This window comes from Argopecten irradians, chromosome 8 (genome assembly GCF_041381155.1).
Source record: "Argopecten irradians isolate NY chromosome 8, Ai_NY, whole genome shotgun sequence".
In the NCBI taxonomy this organism is placed as follows: Eukaryota; Metazoa; Mollusca; class Bivalvia; order Pectinida; family Pectinidae; genus Argopecten; species Argopecten irradians.
The window spans coordinates 10,163,781-10,186,084 of record NC_091141.1 but is presented as its reverse complement, the minus strand read 5'-3'; the positions used below and the strand labels follow the sequence as shown (position 1 = coordinate 10,186,084).

The 22,304-nt window shown below is 33.9% G+C and overlaps 1 protein-coding gene across 1 annotated transcript; it reads right to left on the bottom strand.

Moving 5' to 3' along the window:
* LOC138329307 (uncharacterized) lies at window positions 1-21,094 on the bottom strand. The gene is made up of 3 exons (XM_069276211.1): window positions 20,766-21,094; window positions 4,954-5,475; window positions 1-1,004 (listed from the first exon to the last, which is right to left on the bottom strand). Exons 1-3 carry the CDS (start codon window positions 20,959-20,961, stop codon window positions 541-543), a joined length of 1,182 nt encoding a protein of 393 aa, XP_069132312.1. The 5' UTR covers window positions 20,962-21,094; the 3' UTR covers window positions 1-540.
* Between the last annotated feature and the right edge of the window lie 1,210 nt (window positions 21,095-22,304).

The following is a 22,304-nucleotide window of genomic DNA, read 5'->3' as shown; positions in this document are numbered from 1 at the left end:
TTGTGTTTATCCATGGATCAGCATTGAAGAAACTGTAGCTACAGAAGGACCAAAGGAAAAACATGGAATGTCCAAAACGCTGCAAATGTTATTTACAATGTAGTATCATTATCGAAGTTGATTGAAATATTTATTAGTTCATTTTCAGACTAACGAACCATTAGAAAGCAACAAATAAAAAACATAATATTATATACATGCGAACATTTGGTCTTCGTGAATGCTTGCTTGCTGATAGAATTTATTACACCTATGTTCCTATATACATCGCAGACAAAGGCGCTTGCAGATTATGATATAATATTGCTGTAAAAAGTAATAAGGAATAGGGCCACTGGTCAACTCTATAGACCAAGGCTGGCAACTCCGTCACTTGGACATACATACCCAACCGTTTAAAAGCACAAAGGCCATGTAGTGTATATAGTAGTATTATGGTTCTTTTGATACAGCAGACAATGAAACATTAAAGAAAAAATAAAATAACTCTAAATACTTAAAGGATACACAATCACTTTTGTTAAAAACTTCTAATTGCATTTAGTCAGAACAGAGTTCTTTGTGACCATATAAAACATGTCTAGCTACAGAACCAATAGTAGTGTTAAGGTGACGGATATCAGTAAAGTTATGTTCAAATTTGTATTTCCTAATGTACAGGTGGATAGCATAGTTGTTACTCCAATTAAAATTTTCCTTGAATATCATATCTCGGTTATTATAGTCCGGATTCACGAAATTGTTTTTCTCAATATGTATCAGATGTGGGTATTGTTGTGAGAGTTTGTATGGTACAATGGTGGAGTGATGTCCCCATACTACACCATCGTACGTCTTATATTCCTGGTACCATCGATTCACAAACGAAGCATTTCGAGATGACATGATCAATCCATTGGCAAGGTTATAATTAAACTCGTGACTCAATGTAAAGTTATATTTCCTCAGCGGGTCCAGAGACTGGAGTAATATTTCGTCATTGTCCATATATATTCCTCCGAAGTCTGTAATATATATATATATATATATACATAAAAAAAACACAACTATAAAACAGTTTTTTTCTCCCTAGCGCTTTCTCGGCTCATGCCGGTCTTCAGGGGTTTGAATTCTTTTATTTGTAAAACATGACGTCATAGTACAATGACGTCATAGTAAGATTACGTCATGACATGGTACATAAAGATATTGTGAATGGTTCTGGAAGAAAATAACAAAAACATGAGGACGAAATAAAAACTAATATGAAGTTCCTTTGTCCCGTTCTGAATTTAGCACAGGTTTCATAAGTTGAATGAAATACATTTCTTTATTTTCTCTTTTTAAAAGATCTGAATTGGACATTTGATATATTGGTAAAATAAAAAAATTATCATTAGCACACATATGACAATGTTCGTTTACTGTTAAATATCTGAGATGGTCTGTTTTGGTTTGTTGTCGGTGTAATGTAACTCTTTTTCTCAATTCCATTCCTGTCTGACCAATATAAAAATCTGAGCATTTGCTACAAATAAGTGCGTATATGACATTTTTGGATGTACAATTCATATTAGTTTTAATTTTGAAATTAAAACCATTTTTGAATGTATAATTTTTACACTCTATAATAATATCACATGTTTTGCAACGCTTTTGCATACATTTAGTGACAGAAGTATTTTGCATTTTCGAATCAAATTTTGACGCACATAAAATACGTTTAAGGTTTTTAGGCTGACGCTTGCAATTTATTATTTTCTTGTTAGATAAAATCAATTTCATTCTGTCGCTATTTTTCATGTAATCTTCACAACCTTTTACAATTGGAAAAATATTGTAGTTGTTTGGATTAAAAGTACTGACAAAAGGTATTATATTGCTTTTGGATTCCACTTTATTCGATTTCCTTAAATGAATAGGTCCTTCTTTTTTTGCTCTTTCAACTCCATAATCTATAACTTCTTGCGGATAATGCTGTTTGCGCAGATAAAAAACTAAGTTCTCTAAGCGTTCAGCTAAAATAGTTTTATCACTTACGATTGTGATTAGACGGGACGCTAAATTAAATGGGATATTTAGCTTTACATGCCTTGCATGATTTGAATAAAAATCAAGATAGTTATGCGAATCCGTCGGTTTACAAACAGCAGCATTATCCGCAAGAAGTTATAGATTATGGAGTTGAAAGAGCAAAAAAAGAAGGACCTATTCATTTAAGGAAATCGAATAAAGTGGAATCCAAAAGCAATATAATACCTTTTGTCAGTACTTTTAATCCAAACAACTACAATATTTTTCCAATTGTAAAAGGTTGTGAAGATTACATGAAAAATAGCGACAGAATGAAATTGATTTTATCTAACAAGAAAATAATAAATTGCAAGCGTCAGCCTAAAAACCTTAAACGTATTTTATGTGCGTCAAAATTTGATTCGAAAATGCAAAATACTTCTGTCACTAAATGTATGCAAAAGCGTTGCAAAACATGTGATATTATTATAGAGTGTTAAAATTATACATTCAAAAATGGTTTTAATTTCAAAATTAAAACTAATATGAATTGTACATCCAAAAATGTCATATACGCACTTATTTGTAGCAAATGCTCAGATTTTTATATTGGTCAGACAGGAATGGAATTGAGAAAGAGAGTTACATTACACCGACAACAAACCAAAACAGACCATCTCAGATATTTAACAGTAAACGAACATTGTCATATGTGTGCTAATGATAATTTTTTTATTTTACCAATATATCAAATGTCCAATTCAGATCTTTTAAAAAGAGAAAAATAAAGAAATGTATTTCATTCAACTTATGAAACCTGTGCTAAATTCAGAACGGGACAAAGGAACTTCATATTAGTTTTTATTTCGTCCTCATGTTTTTGTTATTTTCTTCCAGAACCATTCACAATATCTTTATGTACCATGTCATGACGTAATCTTACTATGACGTCATTGTACTATGACGTCATGTTTTACAAATAAAAGAATTCAAACCCCTGAAGACCGGCATGAGCCGAGAAAGCGCTAGGGAGAAAAAACTGTTTTATAGTTGTGTTTTTTTTTATGTATATGGAAACCATCACATGGACATTGTTCTTTTTTATTTATATATATATATATATATATATATATATATATAAAGAATAGTGATACATATACAAGATTACAAGATAGTAATAATTCTGTACCAGATTGGTTTCTCTCATATGTTTGATATGCATATTTCATTTTAAATATTATCAATATAAGAACGAAGATGCATTCGTAAAGCAAGCCGGGAAAAAGATTACAGACTTACAATGCTTTTATTTGTACAGAAACTCCTTAAATACCAGGAGCAATTAAAATTTCACCGATACAGAATTTCTTTTTAGTTACAATTTACACATTCTGACATCATCTACTTTTTATATGAATGGTGGTGAATACCGTCGTTGTGGCTGTATGCTCAAATATCAGTTCAACAGAATGCATAATTTGAAAGTTGCAAAAGTGGTTTTGAGGTGTAAAACCGAGTTATATAGATGGCAATACTGATTTGTATAAAAACCAAATAGGTATCCGAACGAAAGAAATGACCTAACCTGTTTTGAATTAAGCAAAAATTATCTACATGTATAGTCATGCGAAAAATTACCATGAGTGATTACGATTATTGACATTGTGGTGTTAAAAACGAAAAATGCGAATTAGATTCAGTTTAGATTTAAAGAACACATGTAATACAATTCTAGGTATTGCATTCTCATATTACTTAGTATTGCATTCTGATAATTCACTCATGCTAATTCCTTTACATAACCAATAAGTAAAATATAGCATAAGTGTATTGTTCTACATTTCCTATGAAACAAATAACGTAAAACATTGACAAATTCCATGACATTGTTAATTATTTTAATTAATATCGTTGAAATATCAAATCGTTGATCAATACGATTAAGCAGGTAGAATATGGACTTTGTACCTATACCCGAGCCAAAGTCACGCACGTTAAACAAATGAACTACATAACCACTGAGAATGTGATAAAATGATTTTGAGGCAAGATAATTCACCTAATAAGGTAAACACACTACTGTCATAGCGATTTGAGCTGTTATAGACAGAAGTTGCATTACTCTACGAGCAAGGGACAGGGTTCGGCATACAAGAAGTTCAACCACAATGAGTAATGGCGGACAGCCAGCGAGTTTGAAAAATTTCACACACATGTCACCACCATGGGCTTTTCAGACACATCACAGTAAAACCGACTGATCTAATTTCCATTAAAACTGTGTTTTTTTCCAATATATGTACAATTTTAATGTTCTCTTAGAATGAATTGTCCCTTTAATTAGTACTATATTATCATATTAATTAGTATTACATTATCATATCAATTAGTATTGTATTCTCATATTCATTAGTATTGTATTCTCATATTAATTTGTAATACATCTCATATTAATTAGTTTTACATTATCATATTATTTTGTGTTACATTATCATATAATAATTAGTGTTACATTATCATATTAATTAGTGTTACATTATCATATTAATTAGTTTTACATTATCATGTTAATTGTGTTACATTATCATATTGATTTGTATTGTATTCTCATATTACTTAGCACTGCATTTTCATATTAATTAGTATTTCATTCTTATACCAATTAGTATTACATTCTCATATTAATTCTATTGCTTTCTCATATTAATTAGAAGTATGCAACCAAAAACCAAAAACAACTAAATTAAAAACTACTATAAAAAGGCAGACGTATTTTATTTCCATGCAATAACTAACCTCAATATTATGTGTAAAACATTTTTGTATTTCCTCACTCGGCGGGTATTTATTGTTCTAACAAAACAAAAGATGATGTTGACAATGGTATGGAATACAGAAAATGTAGATTCACGCAGATTTTTACTCAGCTTTAGAAATATTAAATAATCTCAAGATACGAACCTCTAACAGCTTCGAGTCTCGCTACATCAGCTTTGTGTTCAACCAACTTTATAGGAATCCCAAATATGTGTGTAGGAGGCATTCTCCTCACACGGATTATATTAGGTATGGCTCGTACGAGGTTGGTCCAATATGGTCCTGAGAGCTGTGTATCACCATGGACCAGAATAACACACGGCTTCTGTATGGTATGGATACTCCAAACACTAAGGAAATGGAAAAACGAGAGTTTTTGGATACCAAAGAAGATGTAATGCACAATATTTGGTACGAGTTGTCCGCCCGAGCACTGCTCGTAGAGTTCATCTCTCATACATTTATCAGTAAAGTTGAACTCAGGGAGAGACACCTTAGATTTACCTGTTGTCTGTAAAACATACTTTTTGCATTTGGTAGGCAATTTTAATCGGATATCAGTTTTCAGAGCAAGTAGTGATGGATCTGCACATTTCACTTTGCATTTGAAGCTCCACCCTTGTTCAAACCCGTTCGCACAATAAGACAGTCCCATCGATGTATCGGCTGAAACATACATGATTGTCATTTAATATTCATAAAAATACAAATTGCGTTTTCAAATGAGTCTCAAATGTGACAACAAATAAATGATATATTTTGTAAATTTACTCATCGCATGTGATATCAAATGGTGAAAAGCTGATATGTGAAATCATGTGTACGTATCTAAATTGTAATCGCATCAATTACTTAAGGTTTGTTTGTTTGATTAATTAACGTCCTATTAACAGCTATGGTCATGTAAGGACGGCCTCCCGTGTATGCGGTGTGCTGCGTGTATGTTGTGCTGGGTGTATGTTTTGGGAGACTGCGGTATGTTCGTGTTGTGTCTTCTTGTATAGTGGAACTGTTGCCCTGTTTATAGTGTTATATCACTGAAGCATGCCGCCGAAGACACCTTCCTCACAGGGGCGAACGCTCAACTCAAGGCCAAAAGTGAGGCGGTGCCAAGGGAGGCATTAGGAAAGATAAAGTCAGTTAGGAAGAAGAGAAAAGATAGATCCAAAATTTAGTCGCCTTTTACGATCATGCAATAGGAGCAGCAGGTACAATTCTAACGCCCTAGCCGCAGGCAATTACTTAAGGATTTACTTGAATGTATTTTTTATGATATGAAGATATAAGACAAAAATCTGTGTTTGCTCTAAATAAACCGCGAAGCTGTTTATGATGAGAGAACACTCAGATTTTTGTGTTATATCTCCATAACATAAAAAATATATTCTGATAAATCCTTATAATTCAATCTCTTAAATATTCAAAATTCATTTTGGGACTCTTTTGTTTGTGAAATCATTACGCCGCCATCTTAGCTAATAAGAAGCGACGTTACATACGGCGACGCAATTTTTTTCCTTTATATGCTGATAAAGTAAATTTTTAGCCAATGAAAATGCCCGTTACAAGCAAAATTGAATTATCAGCACTTATTTTCCATAATTTTACTTCTTATTTTTACTCAGTCAGTACTAATTATTAATACTGGTATGCTATAATGTTAAAACCCTATTTGATAAATATTTGTGTTTAATTCAATAGCGGTCTCCAATAGTTTGATGCTTTAAAGCTGACAATGCAAGTTAAAACGTATGCATTTGAGATAAGAAATAATAGCACCTTTTTTTTCTTCAAAAATCGTTTTTGAGACAATTTTGTATATAAATTAGCACCAGGAGAAGTGCCAATTTGTAATCTACTAAATAAAGATAACGGGCGACAATGCACATCCATTAGAAATGGTTAGAAATATAATCGCAAATGATACCTTTTTATAAACTGTCGCAGTGGCGAATAATGTCCATAAGTGTAAGAATTGTTTAAGGAAAAGATGGTGAAAAAATATGTATTAAAGAAATTCTACAAGAGATGGAGACAATCATCGATACGGCCAATCCAGTAGATATTTTGTAATCTACTAGCCAAAACTACAGGTATTAGCCAAATTACAGGTATTAGAAATAGAAATGTCAAACTAGCCACAAATCGAACATGGACACTATGTTGGCAGACTTCGCGTCCATACCTTCTACAATCGACAGCGAGTTTAACTGTTACAAACAAAAGTGTTACGTAACATTCACGTTTGTCAACATATTTATCTCATGGTCATGTACAGGTTTAATTATAAGAGGTGTGTTAAAGGAATTTTATACCACCTTACTAAATATTACATATTATATATATACGTGTCAAAGAAGCAATATCAACAGGATTTTCCAGATGACACGGGATCCAATCAGACGTAAGTCTGTTGGATACGAATTACTTCCAATGGTAAAAATGGGACAAGGAAGTAATTCCAACCGTGTGGAAAAAACAAAAATGTCAAATTTTCGAGGCGATCTGCCCCTTTATCAAGACATACAAAACGAACACGATTGTACATAATAGGATACGAACAGTAATGCGGGACAAAGTAGACAAATATTAAACTATACAACAATGGAGCGCAATTTATCCTTCGGCAAGTGGCAGCCGAAGGTCGGATCTATAAAAATGTATCCATGCTGTTCGGCAGAACGCTTAAATATGAGCGATGACTGGAAAGCGTGCCACGTGTGACGTCAAATGTGTGGCAAAATTTATAAATAGTGTTCATTGGTATAGGATGCAAATTTAGTCGCCTATCTTCTCGGTGTGTTGGCAAAGAAGCAAAGTCCCAAATTTAGTCGCCTTTTGCTAGGCAGTATATGTAAAGGATCAAAAATGCGTAGAACAGAACGGGAAAATGCTGGAAGTAGGGATAATTAATTGAAAAGCAAGTGATCAATTGATGTCAATTAGTATATTTAACGTTCGTTAATGCCTTTGGGATAGCGGGTCTGTAGATAGGTAATCCAGGGTCTCTCTCTGGATCGACGCTTGGTTTGTGTCCAGTAGGAACAGTGCTCAATTGCAATCACCTGCATGTCTTTCCAACTATGGATGGGCAAGTTGAAATGTTTGGTAACCGGATAGTCAGGTTTGTTCTGTTTGATAGACCAGCCTTGATTGCTGATTCTGACGTTGAGTGGACCACCGGTTTCCCAACGTATTGCATTGTGCATTTCCTACACGAGAGGAGGTAGATGACATTGCTGGATTTGCACGTCAGGTTCTGTTGGATGTTTTATGCTCTGTTGTTGATAGCACAATCAAATGTGTCTGTGGATGTTGTGTATGGACACATCATGCACCGTTTATTGTTGCATGTCTGGAATGAAGCCGTTTGTGTAGCAGGAGCAAGAGGAGGAAGTTTACTGCTCACTACAAGGTCTTTTACATTTTTTGGTCTGCGGTAGGCTAGTATAGCGGGGGTTCTGGGAAAATACGCCTAAGTTTGGTTGATGATTCAATGATTTTCCAGTGATTCCTAAGGATAGAAGGGAGATGTAGTAAGTTACGATGGAATGTTACCACACATTTTATATACTACATTTTCACGAAACAGAAGGCAGATCAGGAAAAAGAAGCTTTGAAGACTATAAAAAAGCGATGCCCAACTTCATAGCCGTACAATTAACCACAGTGTACCGTGATTCGTTTCTCATGATGTACATCAAAGAAACATACTACTGGTCTCGTCTGTTGTCACACACAGAGCATTCCTTCAGTTTTGATTTTCCAGGTTGAATATATTTTAGCTATTTTACATCGATAGCGAAACAAATCATACAACTAAGAACACAAATCACTTTCGATGGCGATAATGAAAGGGCGCGAGGGGTCTTAGAGTTAGATGAAACCGTAGTGTTCGGAGAAAACCCACATGATCGTGCAGGCGACACCTGGCCGTTTCACGTCCGTGCCGGGAATCGATCCTCGGCCGGCTAGGTAAAAGCGAGTGGCTTTACCACTACACCACTCGATTATCCAATAGGGGTGGATATCGCGACACTGATAGTAACTCATGGAGTGTCGAGGATGCATCCATCGTATTCTTTATGACAGAATATAGGCACATGTGTTACCTGTTCAGTATGGCGAGGTAGTGATAATGCCCTCATCTTTCACCGAGTTTTATCGAGGTAAGATTCCCTGTTCTAAGGTGAACAGTTATTGCATCGCCAGAAACAGAATTATAGAAGTGCATGCATATATCGGGTAGTGTTACAGGGGTATTGATAAGCGATTTGTTTCAGTTCTAGTTATTGACAGGTAGTTATTTAATACTATCCGTGATTTATCACAATATATTTGTATGATATTTAGAAACAACTTAACGAAAAATGTGTCTAGTATTGTAAGGCTTATACGAGGTTCATTAAAATTTCCATTTCATCTAATTTATTGACTATTATTTTATAGTAAATGCATTGAACAACAGGCGAAGCCTATTTAAGTTCTCTCAAATAGTGAAAAAGTGAAATAAAAAAATCAAATAAAAAATAATGTAAAACATTCATAACTTTTGTAAGGGGACATAACTCATATAGCATTACCTCATACACCTGATACACAAGAAAAACAATCAAGAAATTACAAGAATAAAATTTATTTACAATTTTAGGATACTATTGAATGTACAGGTTGCTGTCAATAGGCATGCTCAACCTGAATCTTATACAAGTTTATATAATATAAAAATGTTTTTATTATTTATCTTATTTCTCATCCTTGCTTTAAGTCATATGTAGATTAAAACGACTAGTTTTTCCAATAAAGCAATGTATGTCTTCAAGCAATAGTTTATTTGTAGGACCATTACAGTCAGGACAGTCTTGGAGAAATATATTTATTGAAGGAATAAGTTTTTATTTTGTTGAGGTTATTAGGGCATAATGATAATGGAGCACGTGTTAATTCTGTAACCCCGCGAAAACTTCTTAATAGGATTCAATGGCCATTCATACTGATCATTCTGACAACATTTGACTTATTTCCTATTACAAATGGCCAAATAATGCTCAAAAATGACTTGGGCAAGTCTATGCTCCATTAAGAATTACATCAATTTCATCAATAGTTTATAGAAATACACTTGTTTTGACAAAATGTGAAAATAAATGAAAATTGAAAACCTAATGTATAATGAAAAAGAACATACTGTACGTTATTTATATTTATTCCATCTGTATTTTCATATTCCGATATAAAGTCAAATTCGTGTCGTGATTGGAATCAACAGGAAAAAGCAGACAGAGAAACCAGTGACTTTATGAAACCAGCTAGGATTAATGACTACCACTAAGTAGAGGATTCAATGACATAATAACATACATCAATACAGGTCCACGTCCAGAGGATAGCAGCAGCTCTACAGAGATTCTTTCTGTTGTTAATTGTAAGGCAATATAGCTCTCTCTCTTTCTCTCTCTCTCTATATATAATAAAACTCAACGACCTTCCTCTAGTACTTTCGCCATTTCATGATGTCGAGATGATAATTATGCATTTGAGATAAAGTACATCTTAGAAACAAAAACGTAAAAACCAATGAAAAGGGTACAGGATTGGGGAAAAAGAAGACTGCTGCAGTGTTCATAATAAAAGAATTATTCGTGGTAGAAAATATGAATAGTGGGTGTCATCCAGGTATCACCAATACAACTCTACGACTACATGTTGTCATCCAACCATAGCAGGTGAATAATTGGTCATGATAAAACTGAAGTTTACATGGAGAAGTGATTTGAGTAGGCAAAAGGGATGGCGGGATCTGCACATTGAACTTCCTTGAATGATTGACTCTCAAGAATAACAATTAAGTCAGCTAGTTGGCTGTGAGGAAAGAGATAAGGTATGAACGGGAAGCTATCAACAGCTGAGCAGTGATTTGGCCAAATCACTATTCACTCACCTTCCTCAAGGTTCAAGATTAAAAGATGTAACGCCAAATAAAAGTGAATCTTAATTATATATAGAGCTGCAATTCACGCATTTTATCCCGCCACAGGCAAGAATCTTATATACAGTACCTATTGATTAAAATGACTTCGTGTGATATCCAAGATAGGTAAGTAGATATCTTATTGGGGTTTCTTCCTGTGATATCAAGGATAGGTAAGTAGATATCCTTGATAGTTGAGTAGATATCTTAATGGGGTTTCTTCCTGTGATATCAAGGATAGGTAAGTAGATATCCTTGATAGGTGAGTAGATATCTTAATGGGGTTTCTTCGTGTGATATCCAAGATAGGTAAGTAGATATCTAATTGCGGTGTCTTCGTATGATATCCATGATAGCCCCAATAAATATCTTATTGGGGTTTCTTTGTGTGATATACAAGATAGGTTAGTAGATAGCATACTTTCTGTACATACGCGGATATTCAAGTTCGAGAAATAAAATTAGTAATTTTGTAGGATTAATTAGCTAGCAATAAGCAAGAACTATACAGTAATTACTTTACGTTTAACGGCACGCACCTGTTGTGAGGTCGATTCGATTCATATAAATTTGGCAAATTGCTGGAAATCCAGTTAGTTTACCGATCCGGAGCTGAGTTCCGTGATGATAAAACCAGCGAGCCAAACAAAGGAGAGATACACATTAGCATTGTTTCACTAGGTTACCAATCGGTTCTCGGGAACGGGCCCAGCAGCAGGAACATGTGACAACTAGTGTCAGTAATTCATACAAATGAAGTATAGTGCGCTAGCTTTAATGTACATGTCTTCCATCGTGTGAAAACAGGTTTCTACTATCCAGTATATTTATGGGGAGTGGTTAGAATTAATGACAGAAGAAGAGCGTCAGCATGATTACATTAAGGGTATCTTATTTATGAGGAAAAGGGACGTAAATGATTACGTATTCAATTATCAGGTCTTAACCAAGGACCAGGTCGGTAAACGATGATTACATAATTGTGGTGTTCCTACCCTGAAAAATACTTTATTTAAAAAATAAGATTAAAGTTTGAACCTCTAATAACCAATTATATGGGATAAGTCACTCATCAACGCAGGTCTGAAAGATGGCGTTATTGATAGAATACAAATTGTACATGAAATTATTTGTGAGGCATATTGGAAGAGTTTTGGATGACCTATACATTATTATGTATAATTATGTATCATTTTTACCGTTATTGTAAATGTTAATCCCATTGTTGTAATAATTATTGTGTTTTAATTTACACTTTAAAAAAATAAATTTCACCAACGAACTATGTTTTCTTTCATAACTTCACAAAATTGAATACTTTTCACATGAAGGTTTGAAACTATCTATGTGTGACAATGATTGAAATATGAAAATTAAACATACGTAGTTCAATAGTTTACAGTTTATATGAACTATTTATCCTAGTAGACAAATAGTCAAAACGTCTATGTTTGAATTATCATATATATGGCATTATATGGAGGCGATCATTGAATAATAAACGGACTACCAGAAAACTATAAAGTGTTCTGCATAACAACTAATGAAACTTAAGAAGTTTTATTAATCAGAAACGATTTGGGTTCATTTGGAGATAGGAAAAGCCGGAAATTCAGGAGAAGTCGATTGAAAATCTCTGGGTAGATCTGGCAGGTGCTCGACCGCAGGTTTCCATGCTACGTAATGTTGAAACTCTAGTATACCTTACATCACATATTTAAGCAGTTTATACACTTCACAAAAATATCTTCATCACTTGTATTTAAAAAGAACACAATGATTGCGTACACCGATTTTTCACAGTGGAAACAGTGTTAGCATTGTTTGATATGGGATTTTATAGGATTCTGTCTATCAAGATTCTGTTCTTACACACTACAATGTCACATTCAGCCAAACAAAGCCCTGTATCATGCCCAGGTGCTGTTTTGCGTGAAAATCGCGTGGTTTTTCTTCACTAGATTTTTAATTAAGTGAGGACAGTAATTATCTGTTGCAGGTTTAGAAACTGCAACCATTTTGTCACCGAAATGATGATGAGAGTGTTGCATGAAGCATAGAAGAGACATAAGATATTTCCAAATCATTGTTTACACACCTTCGCATACCAAAACACATTTTACCACCTGATGAAAAAGTTATTGCGTGCAAACGCCAAACTTTGCGTGTGAACGCAATGATTTTGTGTGCGAACGCAAAAGTATTTCGTGTGAACGCAATGATTATTGCGTACAACGCAATGATTATTGCGTACAAACGCAATTTGCTATTGGGTGCAAACGCAATAATTATTGAGCTCGAACGCAATACTTTTGCATATGAACACAATAGTAAACCGGACAATTAACTTTCAATTACTCAGTGATATATTCATCCGTACACACACAATATTATTGCGTTCACGTGAAATATTATTTATTGGGTTCGAACGCAATAATTTCACACGCAATAATTATTGCGTGTACACGCAATAGTATTGTGATTGCATGCAATAGTTATTGCGGTCACACGCAATAGTAATGCGTTCACACGCAACAGTATTGCATTCACTCAAAATATTGTATATTACTACTCGATGGTTATTTATAAATTACCTTTTATAAATGTGGCTTCGTAACGTCTTACGGGAATCCAGTAGATATAATCAGCCAAATTAAGAATGCTAAACATAGCAGTATCACGCTAGCAACTAATTCGGACACCGTAGACCATGTTGGGCTGACATACGTTCCATAACTGATTTGTACGAGTACTGATAAGTGTTACATAACATTCACGTTTATAGACATCTTTATCTCACTGTCATGTACAGTGGTTGTTTAAGGATGGACCTTATTTTGTAATATCACTTTATTTTTAGTTGACCATTTTTATAACGAAATCACAGGCCTGTGAGTAGACTTCCTTTTTAAGTGATTTATACAGACAGCGATGCCCAATTTCAAAGCCGCACACAGTCAAACCAGTCAACCAGTGTGCCGTTATTCGATTCTTTTGATGTTCATTAAAGGACCATTACTACATGTCTCAAATATTGTCATACAAAGATTATGAAGCGATTGGTTTTCAGTTTTAGATGTTGACCGTTAGTAATTTAACACTAGACGTGATTTATCACAATATTATGTATGATATTCCAGGAACAAACTTGACGAAAACATATGTGTCTGGAATATGTACAAGGAGCTAATCTGAGACTTACCGAACCTGTATGTGATTATTATAGGCCTTCTATCACAGTTAAAAGTGTACAGAATTACTGGAATTTTTTACAGGATGGTTGGGAAAGAATTAAGAATCAGAGAGCTTTTTATTCATTAAATAGCCTTTCTTTCGTGTCGGTAGCGAAAATGGTGTTCGTACCGAAGTTAGTTGTAAAACCATTATTTTACAGTTATTAGCCATTTTGTTAAAGGGTTTTTGCCTACGGCAAGTCAGGTTTCTTTTCATCGAGCTGACAACATGGTTAGGGTCATTTACCCTAGGTTGCGTGTTTGTTTACGTGTACGTTGTGGGAATGAATATTATGTATTGAAATACCGAAACAATGGTTTAGGTTTGGACACACTTGTCAATTTTATGTATTGGCTTAAAAATATTGTGTTTCTCGTAATGTGTAAAAATGACGTCGACATTTGTAAAACTGTACCAATGGCTAAACACAACAGCACAATGATTTTTTGTTTTTAAACAATTCACACAAAGAAGTAACTTTAATTATTTGGAATTATAGATGATAGCTAGAATTATCCTTAGATTTGTTTGAGAATGCCCTATGGAGCAGCTATAACACAAAGATCAAAGTGGTACTATAATGATTAAGGTACATAAAAAGTATCGCGCATACAGCACATGACATTTTGGACAGAATTTAATTAATATATCATTGGAAAGAAACAGGAAAGAGATTGATACAATTTTCAATCTGTTTCCTTCTTTCTTCGTTTTCTCTTCTCTTTTCGCGCGCTCTATTGGTACCCTTATCAACATATTTAATGCCATTTTCGTAAAAAAACTCAATCTTCAAGAATTACTTTCTTTAATATGGCACTATCATGTATTCATTGGTCGACTTAATAACCAATGCAGTCCGTGTGTTTCCGAATTTGGTTATACTCTCAACACACATTTTAACCCGTGGCCGATGTAACTGATTACTAGATAATCCGTCTAACCCTGTACGTAGTGTAACTTACCTCCTCTCAGCTATACCACTGTAACAGTTATAATTTCTACCGCCTGACCACTACACCCTTTACTCTACCCTGTAACATGTAACTCCTACCCTTACCCTATTATAGTTACCCTTACCTTGCTACACCCTTGTACTCATATTCCTGTAACATGTTAACTCCTACCTTTACCCTTTCATTTCTACCCTTACACTAAACCGTTACACTATACACTATTATACCTCTAGTTACCCATGTCCATGGTTCCATCACTCGACAAGAGAAACCGTCTACCGTGTAATACCTATACCAGCCTGCTATTCTCTATCTCTTACCTCACCTTTTCTTCAACACCAAACGACGAATGTAAGACTGGAGAACTTACAAATCAGGAATTTAGACATTGAAAGAATTATAAATCTGGGACAAGAGTGAAATTCAAAACTGGCTGTGATATTTCCGGAACACTCATAGTGTGCAATCGTCTAAATAATAATTTTATTTTGGAACTATTTCTAAACCTAATACATTACGTGGTAAGGGGTAGCGAGATACACAACCTTTCAACCTCCAAATAACACGAACTACTTTCCAAAAATATAGCCCCCCCCCACCCTTGTTTCTAAAGAGAAGTGGTATACCTTGGAAGGAGGCTCAAGATAGAAGCTGTGAATGTGTCCTGCATATGTTTTTTTCTGGTGTTTGCTCTTCATTATATGATTATTAATCATTATATTTTAATTGTCTTTATTGTGTGTTGTAATGTGATCGGTATGTTTTTTTTTTATTGGTGTGAGCTTTATGTTATTTAATTTGGTTTATAAGTATTTGTTACTGTCAGATATACCAAAGACCAGGGATTGTGTGTGTTTGGCTACGAATACAAGCGGGTCAACTTAAAAAACCGGATGGTTGGTGATATGGGAATAAAATTGTTCACCGAAAATGGTAGTAATATTACCATGCAATCCGTAGGGCAGCTTTCCTTTATCGATAAGGAACATTAATATCAGTTATCACAATGGAACATGTATAAGGGTAACAAACCACTTTACAATGTGTGCAAATATCTCACCAGGTTTGTTGTTTAATTGTGTTTATCCATGGATCAGCATTGAAGAAACTGTAGCTACAGAAGGACCAAAGGAAAAACATGGAATGTCCAAAACGCTGCAAATGTTATTTACAATGTAGTATCATTATCGAAGTTGATTGAAATATTTATTAGTTCATTTTCAGACTAACGAACCATTAGAAAGCAACAAATAAAAAACATAATATTATATACATACGAACATTTGGTCTTCGTGAATGCTTGCTTGCTGATAGAATTTATTACACCTATGTTCCTATATACATCGCAGACAAAGGCGCTTGCAGATTATGATATAATATTGCTGTAAAAAGTAATAAGGAATAGGGCCACTGGTCAACTCTATAGACCAAGGCTGGCAACTCCGTCACTTGGACATACATACCCAACCGTTTAAAAGCACAAAGGCCATGTAGTGTATATAGTAGTATTATGGTTCTTTTGATACAGCAGACAATGAAACATTAAAGAAAAAATAAAATAAACTCTAAATACTTAAAGGACTACACAATCACTTTGTTAAAAACTTCTAACTTGCATTTAGGTCAGAACAGAGTTCTTTGTGACCATATAAAACATGTCTAGCTGCAGAACCAATTAGCTGTTTTAAGGTGACGGATATAAGTTAAGTTATGTTCAAATTTGTATTTCCTAAATTTACAGGTCCGTTAGATAGTTGTTACTCCAATTGAAATTTTCTTGATTATCTTATTCTCTCGGTTATTATAGTCCGGATTCACGAAATTGTTTTTCTCAATATGTATCAGATGTGGGTATCGTTGTGTGAGTTTGTATGTACATTGGTGGATGTGATGTACCATACTACACCATCGTACGTCTTATATTCCTGGTACCATCTCGATTCACAAACGAGAGAGCATTTCGAGATGACATGATCAATCCATGTGGGAAGGTGATATAATTATTAAAAACTCGTTTGACTCAATGTAAATGTTTTATATTTCCTCAGCGTGATTAGTCAGGAAGAACGGAGCAATAAGTAATATTTCGTCATTGTCCTTATATATTCCTCCTGTAACAGTCTGTAATATATATTTATTTTTTTCTTTGACTATATATATATATATTAATTTATATATATATAAAGAATAGTGATACGATATTAAATGATGAGCAAGGATAGTAATTGTATATTCTGTACCAGATTTGGTTTCTCCCCTCTCATATGTTTGATATTGCATTCTTTCATTTACGCTAAATCTTTTTTCTAATATAAGTATCGATGAAGATGCATTCGCTAAAAGCATGCCGGGGAAAAAGTGATTACAGGGACTTGACAGTGCTTTTATTTGTTATCAAGAACTCGTTAAAATACCAAGGAGCAATTAAAATTTTTAACGATACAGAAGTGCTTTTTAGTTACAATTTACTCATTCTGACATCTTGCTACTTATTATCTGAAGATGGTGGATTGTTAATACCGTCGTTGTGGCTGTATGACTCTAAATATCAAGCTTCAACAGGATGCATAATTTGATAAGTTGCAAAAAGTGGTTTGGAGGTTGTAAATCCGAGTTATTATAGATGGTAATACGGATTTGTATACAAAACCAAATATGTATCCGAACGGGAAAGAAATGACCGAACCTGTTTTGAATTAAGCAAAAATTATCTACATGTATAGTAATGCGAAAAATTACCATGAGTGATTACGATTATTGACATTGTGGTGTTAAAAACGAAAAATGCGAATTAGATTCAGTTTAGATTTAAAGAACACATGTAATACAATTCTAGGTATTGCATTCTCATATTACTTAGTATTGCATTCTGATAATTCACTCATGCTAATTCCTTTACATAACCAATAAGTAAAATATAGCATAAGTGTATTGTTCTACATTTCCTATGAAACAAATAACGTAAAACATTGACAAATTCCATGACATTGTTAATTATTTTAATTAATATCGTTGAAATATCAAATCGTTGATCAATACGATTAAGCAGGTAGAATATGGACTTTGTACCTATACCCGAGCCAAAGTCACGCACGTTAAACAAATGAACTACATAACCACTGAGAATGTGATAAAATGATTTTGAGGCAAGATAATTCACCTAATAAGGTAAACACACTACTGTCATAGCGATTTGAGCTGTTATAGACAGAAGTTGCATTACTCTACGAGCAAGGGACAGGGTTCGGCATACAAGAAGTTCAACCACAATGAGTAATGGCGGACAGCCAGCGAGTTTGAAAATTTCACACACATGTCACCACCATGGGCTTTTCAGACACATCACAGTAAAACCGACTGATCTAATTTCCATTAAAACTGTGTTTTTTCCAATATATGTACAGATTTTAATGTTCTCTTAGAATGAATCGTCCCTTTAATTAGTACTATATTATCATATTAATTAGTATTACATTATCATATCAATTAGTATTGTATTCTCATATTCATTAGTATTGTAATCAACAGGAAAAAGCAGACAGAGAAACCAGTGACTTTATGAAACCAGCTAGGATTAATGACTTAACCACTAAGTAGAGGATTCAATGACATAATAACATACATCAATACAGGTCCACGTCCAGAGGATAGCAGCAGCTCTACAGAGATTCTTTCTGTTGTTAATTGTAAGGCAATATAGCTCTCTCTCTTTCTCTCTCTCTCTATATATAATAAAACTCAACGACCTTCCTCTAGTACTTTCGCCATTTCATGATGTCGAGATGATAATTATGCATTTGAGATAAAGTACATCTTAGAAACAAAAACGTAAAAACCAATGAAAAGGGTACAGGATTGGGGAAAAAGAAGACTGCTGCAGTGTTCATAATAAAAGAATTATTCGTGGTAGAAAATATGAATAGTGGGTGTCATCCAGGTATCACCAATACAACTCTACGACTACATGTTGTCATCCAACCATAGCAGGTGAATAATTGGTCATGATAAAACTGAAGTTTACATGGAGAAGTGATTTGAGTAGGCAAAAGGGATGGCGGGATCTGCACATTGAACTTCCTTGAATGATTGACTCTCAAGAATAACAATTAAGTCAGCTAGTTGGCTGTGAGGAAAGAGATAAGGTATGAACGGGAAGCTATCAACAGCTGAGCAGTGATTTGGCCAAATCACTATTCACTCACCTTCCTCAAGGTTCAAGATTAAAAGATGTAACGCCAAATAAAAGTGAATCTTATATAGAGCTGCAATTCACGCATTTTATCCCGCCACAGGCAAGAATCTTATATACAGTACCTATTGATTAAAATGACTTCGTGTGATATCCAAGATAGGTAAGTAGATATCTTATTGGGGTTTCTTCCTGTGATATCAAGGATAGGTAAGTAGATATCCTTGATAGTTGAGTAGATATCTTAATGGGGTTTCTTCGTGTGATATCAAGGGTAAAGTAGATATCTAATTGGGGTTTCTTCTGTGATATCCAAAATAGGTTAGTAGATATCTTATTGGGTTTCTTCGTATGATATCCATGATAGCCCCAATAAATATCTTATTGGGGTTTCTTTGTGTGATATACAAGATAGGTAAGTAGATATCTTATTGGGGTTTCTTCGTGTGATATCCAAGATAGGTTAGTAGATATCTTATTTGGTTTCTTCGTGTGATATCAAGATAGGTTAGTAGAATCTTATTGGGTTTCTTCGTGTGATATACAAGATAGGTTAGTAGATATCTTATTTGGGTTTCTTCGTGTGATATCAAAGATAGGTTAGTAGACATTTTACTATCTTATAAGAATGCTATAGAAAACGAGATATTTCAAAAGGTAGCTTTTTGGTTTTGAAAATAATGTTCCTAAATGAAAACGTTTTGACATTTCACATAGTGATTGTAATCACTATGTAAAATAAGTAAATTCATGAAATCTGTTTTAGTTTTCCTGGAACGTTTCATCCGGGTGGACATATCATCCGACACCAGCGAATATGGGAAATGTTTATTTTGAAAGAAGGAAATTAAACACTTTTATATGTTTTAAATAGATGTAAACTTATTTTATATCAACACTTTTATATGTTTTAAATAGATGTAAACTTATTTTATATCAACACTTTTATATGTTTTAAATAGATGTAAACTTATTTTATATCAACACTTTTATATGTTTTAAATAGATGTAAACTTATCTTATATCAATGTCATTTCAAATAATTTTAGATTAAACAGTAACGTTAGCTAATTATATGGAACATACCTTTAACAAGAATAGGTGTGTTTGCAACGCATTGAATGATTTACATTTGCAACACAATCATAAAACTGTAAACATAATATGGTCACAAAATATCAAACTAACTAATTCATAAGCTGTCAATTTCTTATCATGTCCATTCATCGGGATACCAATTTCAAGAAACAGTTATAATATTTCTTATGTTTAGATACTCGAGATATTGCAGAGTGAGCTCCCTTGTGGGTAGGTATCGATTGTTACGTCATTTTTTGTGAGCACAATTCACGTCGTTTTGTCTGAAACGTATGACGTTACGCTCGCAAACACATGACGTCACAATCACTACCCTACCCACAAGGACAGATAACTATGTCATATGCAAATGCAGAATACTGTGTATTTGTTTAATTTCGAGGGTAAAATGTTCGTTTCTTACATTCACAACTTAAACAGGTTCTTTTATTTATCATTCTTCTTTTCGAGAAAATACGTAATAATGTGAGATTTAATTCCCAGCGAATAAAAAGAACTATTCAGTAATTACCTTTTACGTTTAACGGCAGCACCTGTTGGTGAGGACGATTCGATTCATATAAAACTTGGCCAAATTGCTGGAAAATCCACGTAGTTTCCGGTCCGGAGTTGAAGTTCCATGATGATAAAAACAGCAGCCAAGCAAGTAGAGCTACACATAGTAATGTTACACTGGTTACCAATCGGAATCGAAAACGGCAGAACATGTTGACAACATGTGTCAGTAATTCATACAATGAAGTATAGTGCGCTAGCTTTAATGTACATGTCTTCCATCGTGTGAAACAGGTTCTACATCCAGAATATTTATGGGAATGGTTAGAATTAATGACAGAAGAAGAACGTCACCATGATACATAAAGGTATCCTATTTCTGAGAAAAAGACGTAAATAATTACGTATTCAAACATCAGGTCTTAACCAAGACCAGGTCGGTAAAAGATGATTACATAATTGTGTGAAAGGTAAACAAAACACTAATGTCTACCCTGAAACAATTTTAAGAATGAAATTAAAGTTTGAACCTCTAATAACAATTAAAGGGACAATTCAGTCTAAAAGAACATTAAAATTTGTACATATATCGCAAAAACCCCAGTTCTAATGGAAATTAGATCAGTCGGTTTTAATGTGATATGCGTGAGAAATGTTCAAACTCGCTCGCTGTCCGCCATTACACATTGTGGTCGAACATCTGGTATGCCGAACCCTGTCCTTGCTGGTAGAGTAATCCTACTTTTGTCTAGAACTGCTCAAATCGCTCTGACAGTAGTGTGTTTACCTTATTAGGTGAATTGTATTTGCTAAAAAATCATTTTATCACCCCCACAGTGGTTATGTAGTTCATTTGTTTAACGTGCGTGACTTTGACTCGGATATGGATACAGCGTACATAGTGTATCAATTAAAATACTAAACAATGATTTTGTCAATAGTTTATGTTTCATAAGAAATGTAGAACAAGAAATTTATATAAATGCCATATTTTTCTTCTTGGTTATGTAAAAGAATTAGCCTGAGTGAATTGTCCCTTTAATGATAAGTCAATCACCAACTCATGTGAAAATTGCGTTATTGATAGAATACAAATTGTACATGAAATGATTTGTTAGGCTTTTTAAGAGTCTATACATTATATGTTTAAATATGTATCATTTTTACCTTATTTTAAATGTTAATCCCATTGTAAAATTATTGTGTTTTACTTTACACTATTTTCGAAAAATACCAACAACTATGTTTCTTTCATAACTTCATGAAATGAAACTTTTCACATGAAGGTTTGAAACTATCTATGTGACAATGATTGAAATATAAAAAATCAAGCTACTAGTTCAATAGTTTACTGAAGAATTATCCTAGTAGACAATAGTCAACCTCTATGTTTAATTCATCATATATATGACATTATATCGAGGTCTTTGAATAATAAACGGTTACCAACTATAACGTGTTCTGCAATACAACTAATGCAAATCAGAAACGATTTGGTTGACCAGGAGAAGTCGATTGAAATCTCTGGGTAGATCTGGCAAGTGTTCGACGCAGG

Coding starts and splice junctions, on each gene's coding strand:
- LOC138329307 (XM_069276211.1), bottom strand. CDS start 20,961: ATGTTCTGCCGTTTTCGATTCCGATTGGTAACCAGTGTAACATTACTA. Junction 5,476..20,765: donor GCTGCCGTTAAACGTAAAAG/GTAATTACTGAA, acceptor TGTATGTTTCAG/CCGATACATCGATGGGACTG. Junction 1,005..4,953: donor GAGACTCGAAGCTGTTAGAG/GTTCGTATCTTG, acceptor TATATATTACAG/ACTTCGGAGGAATATATATG.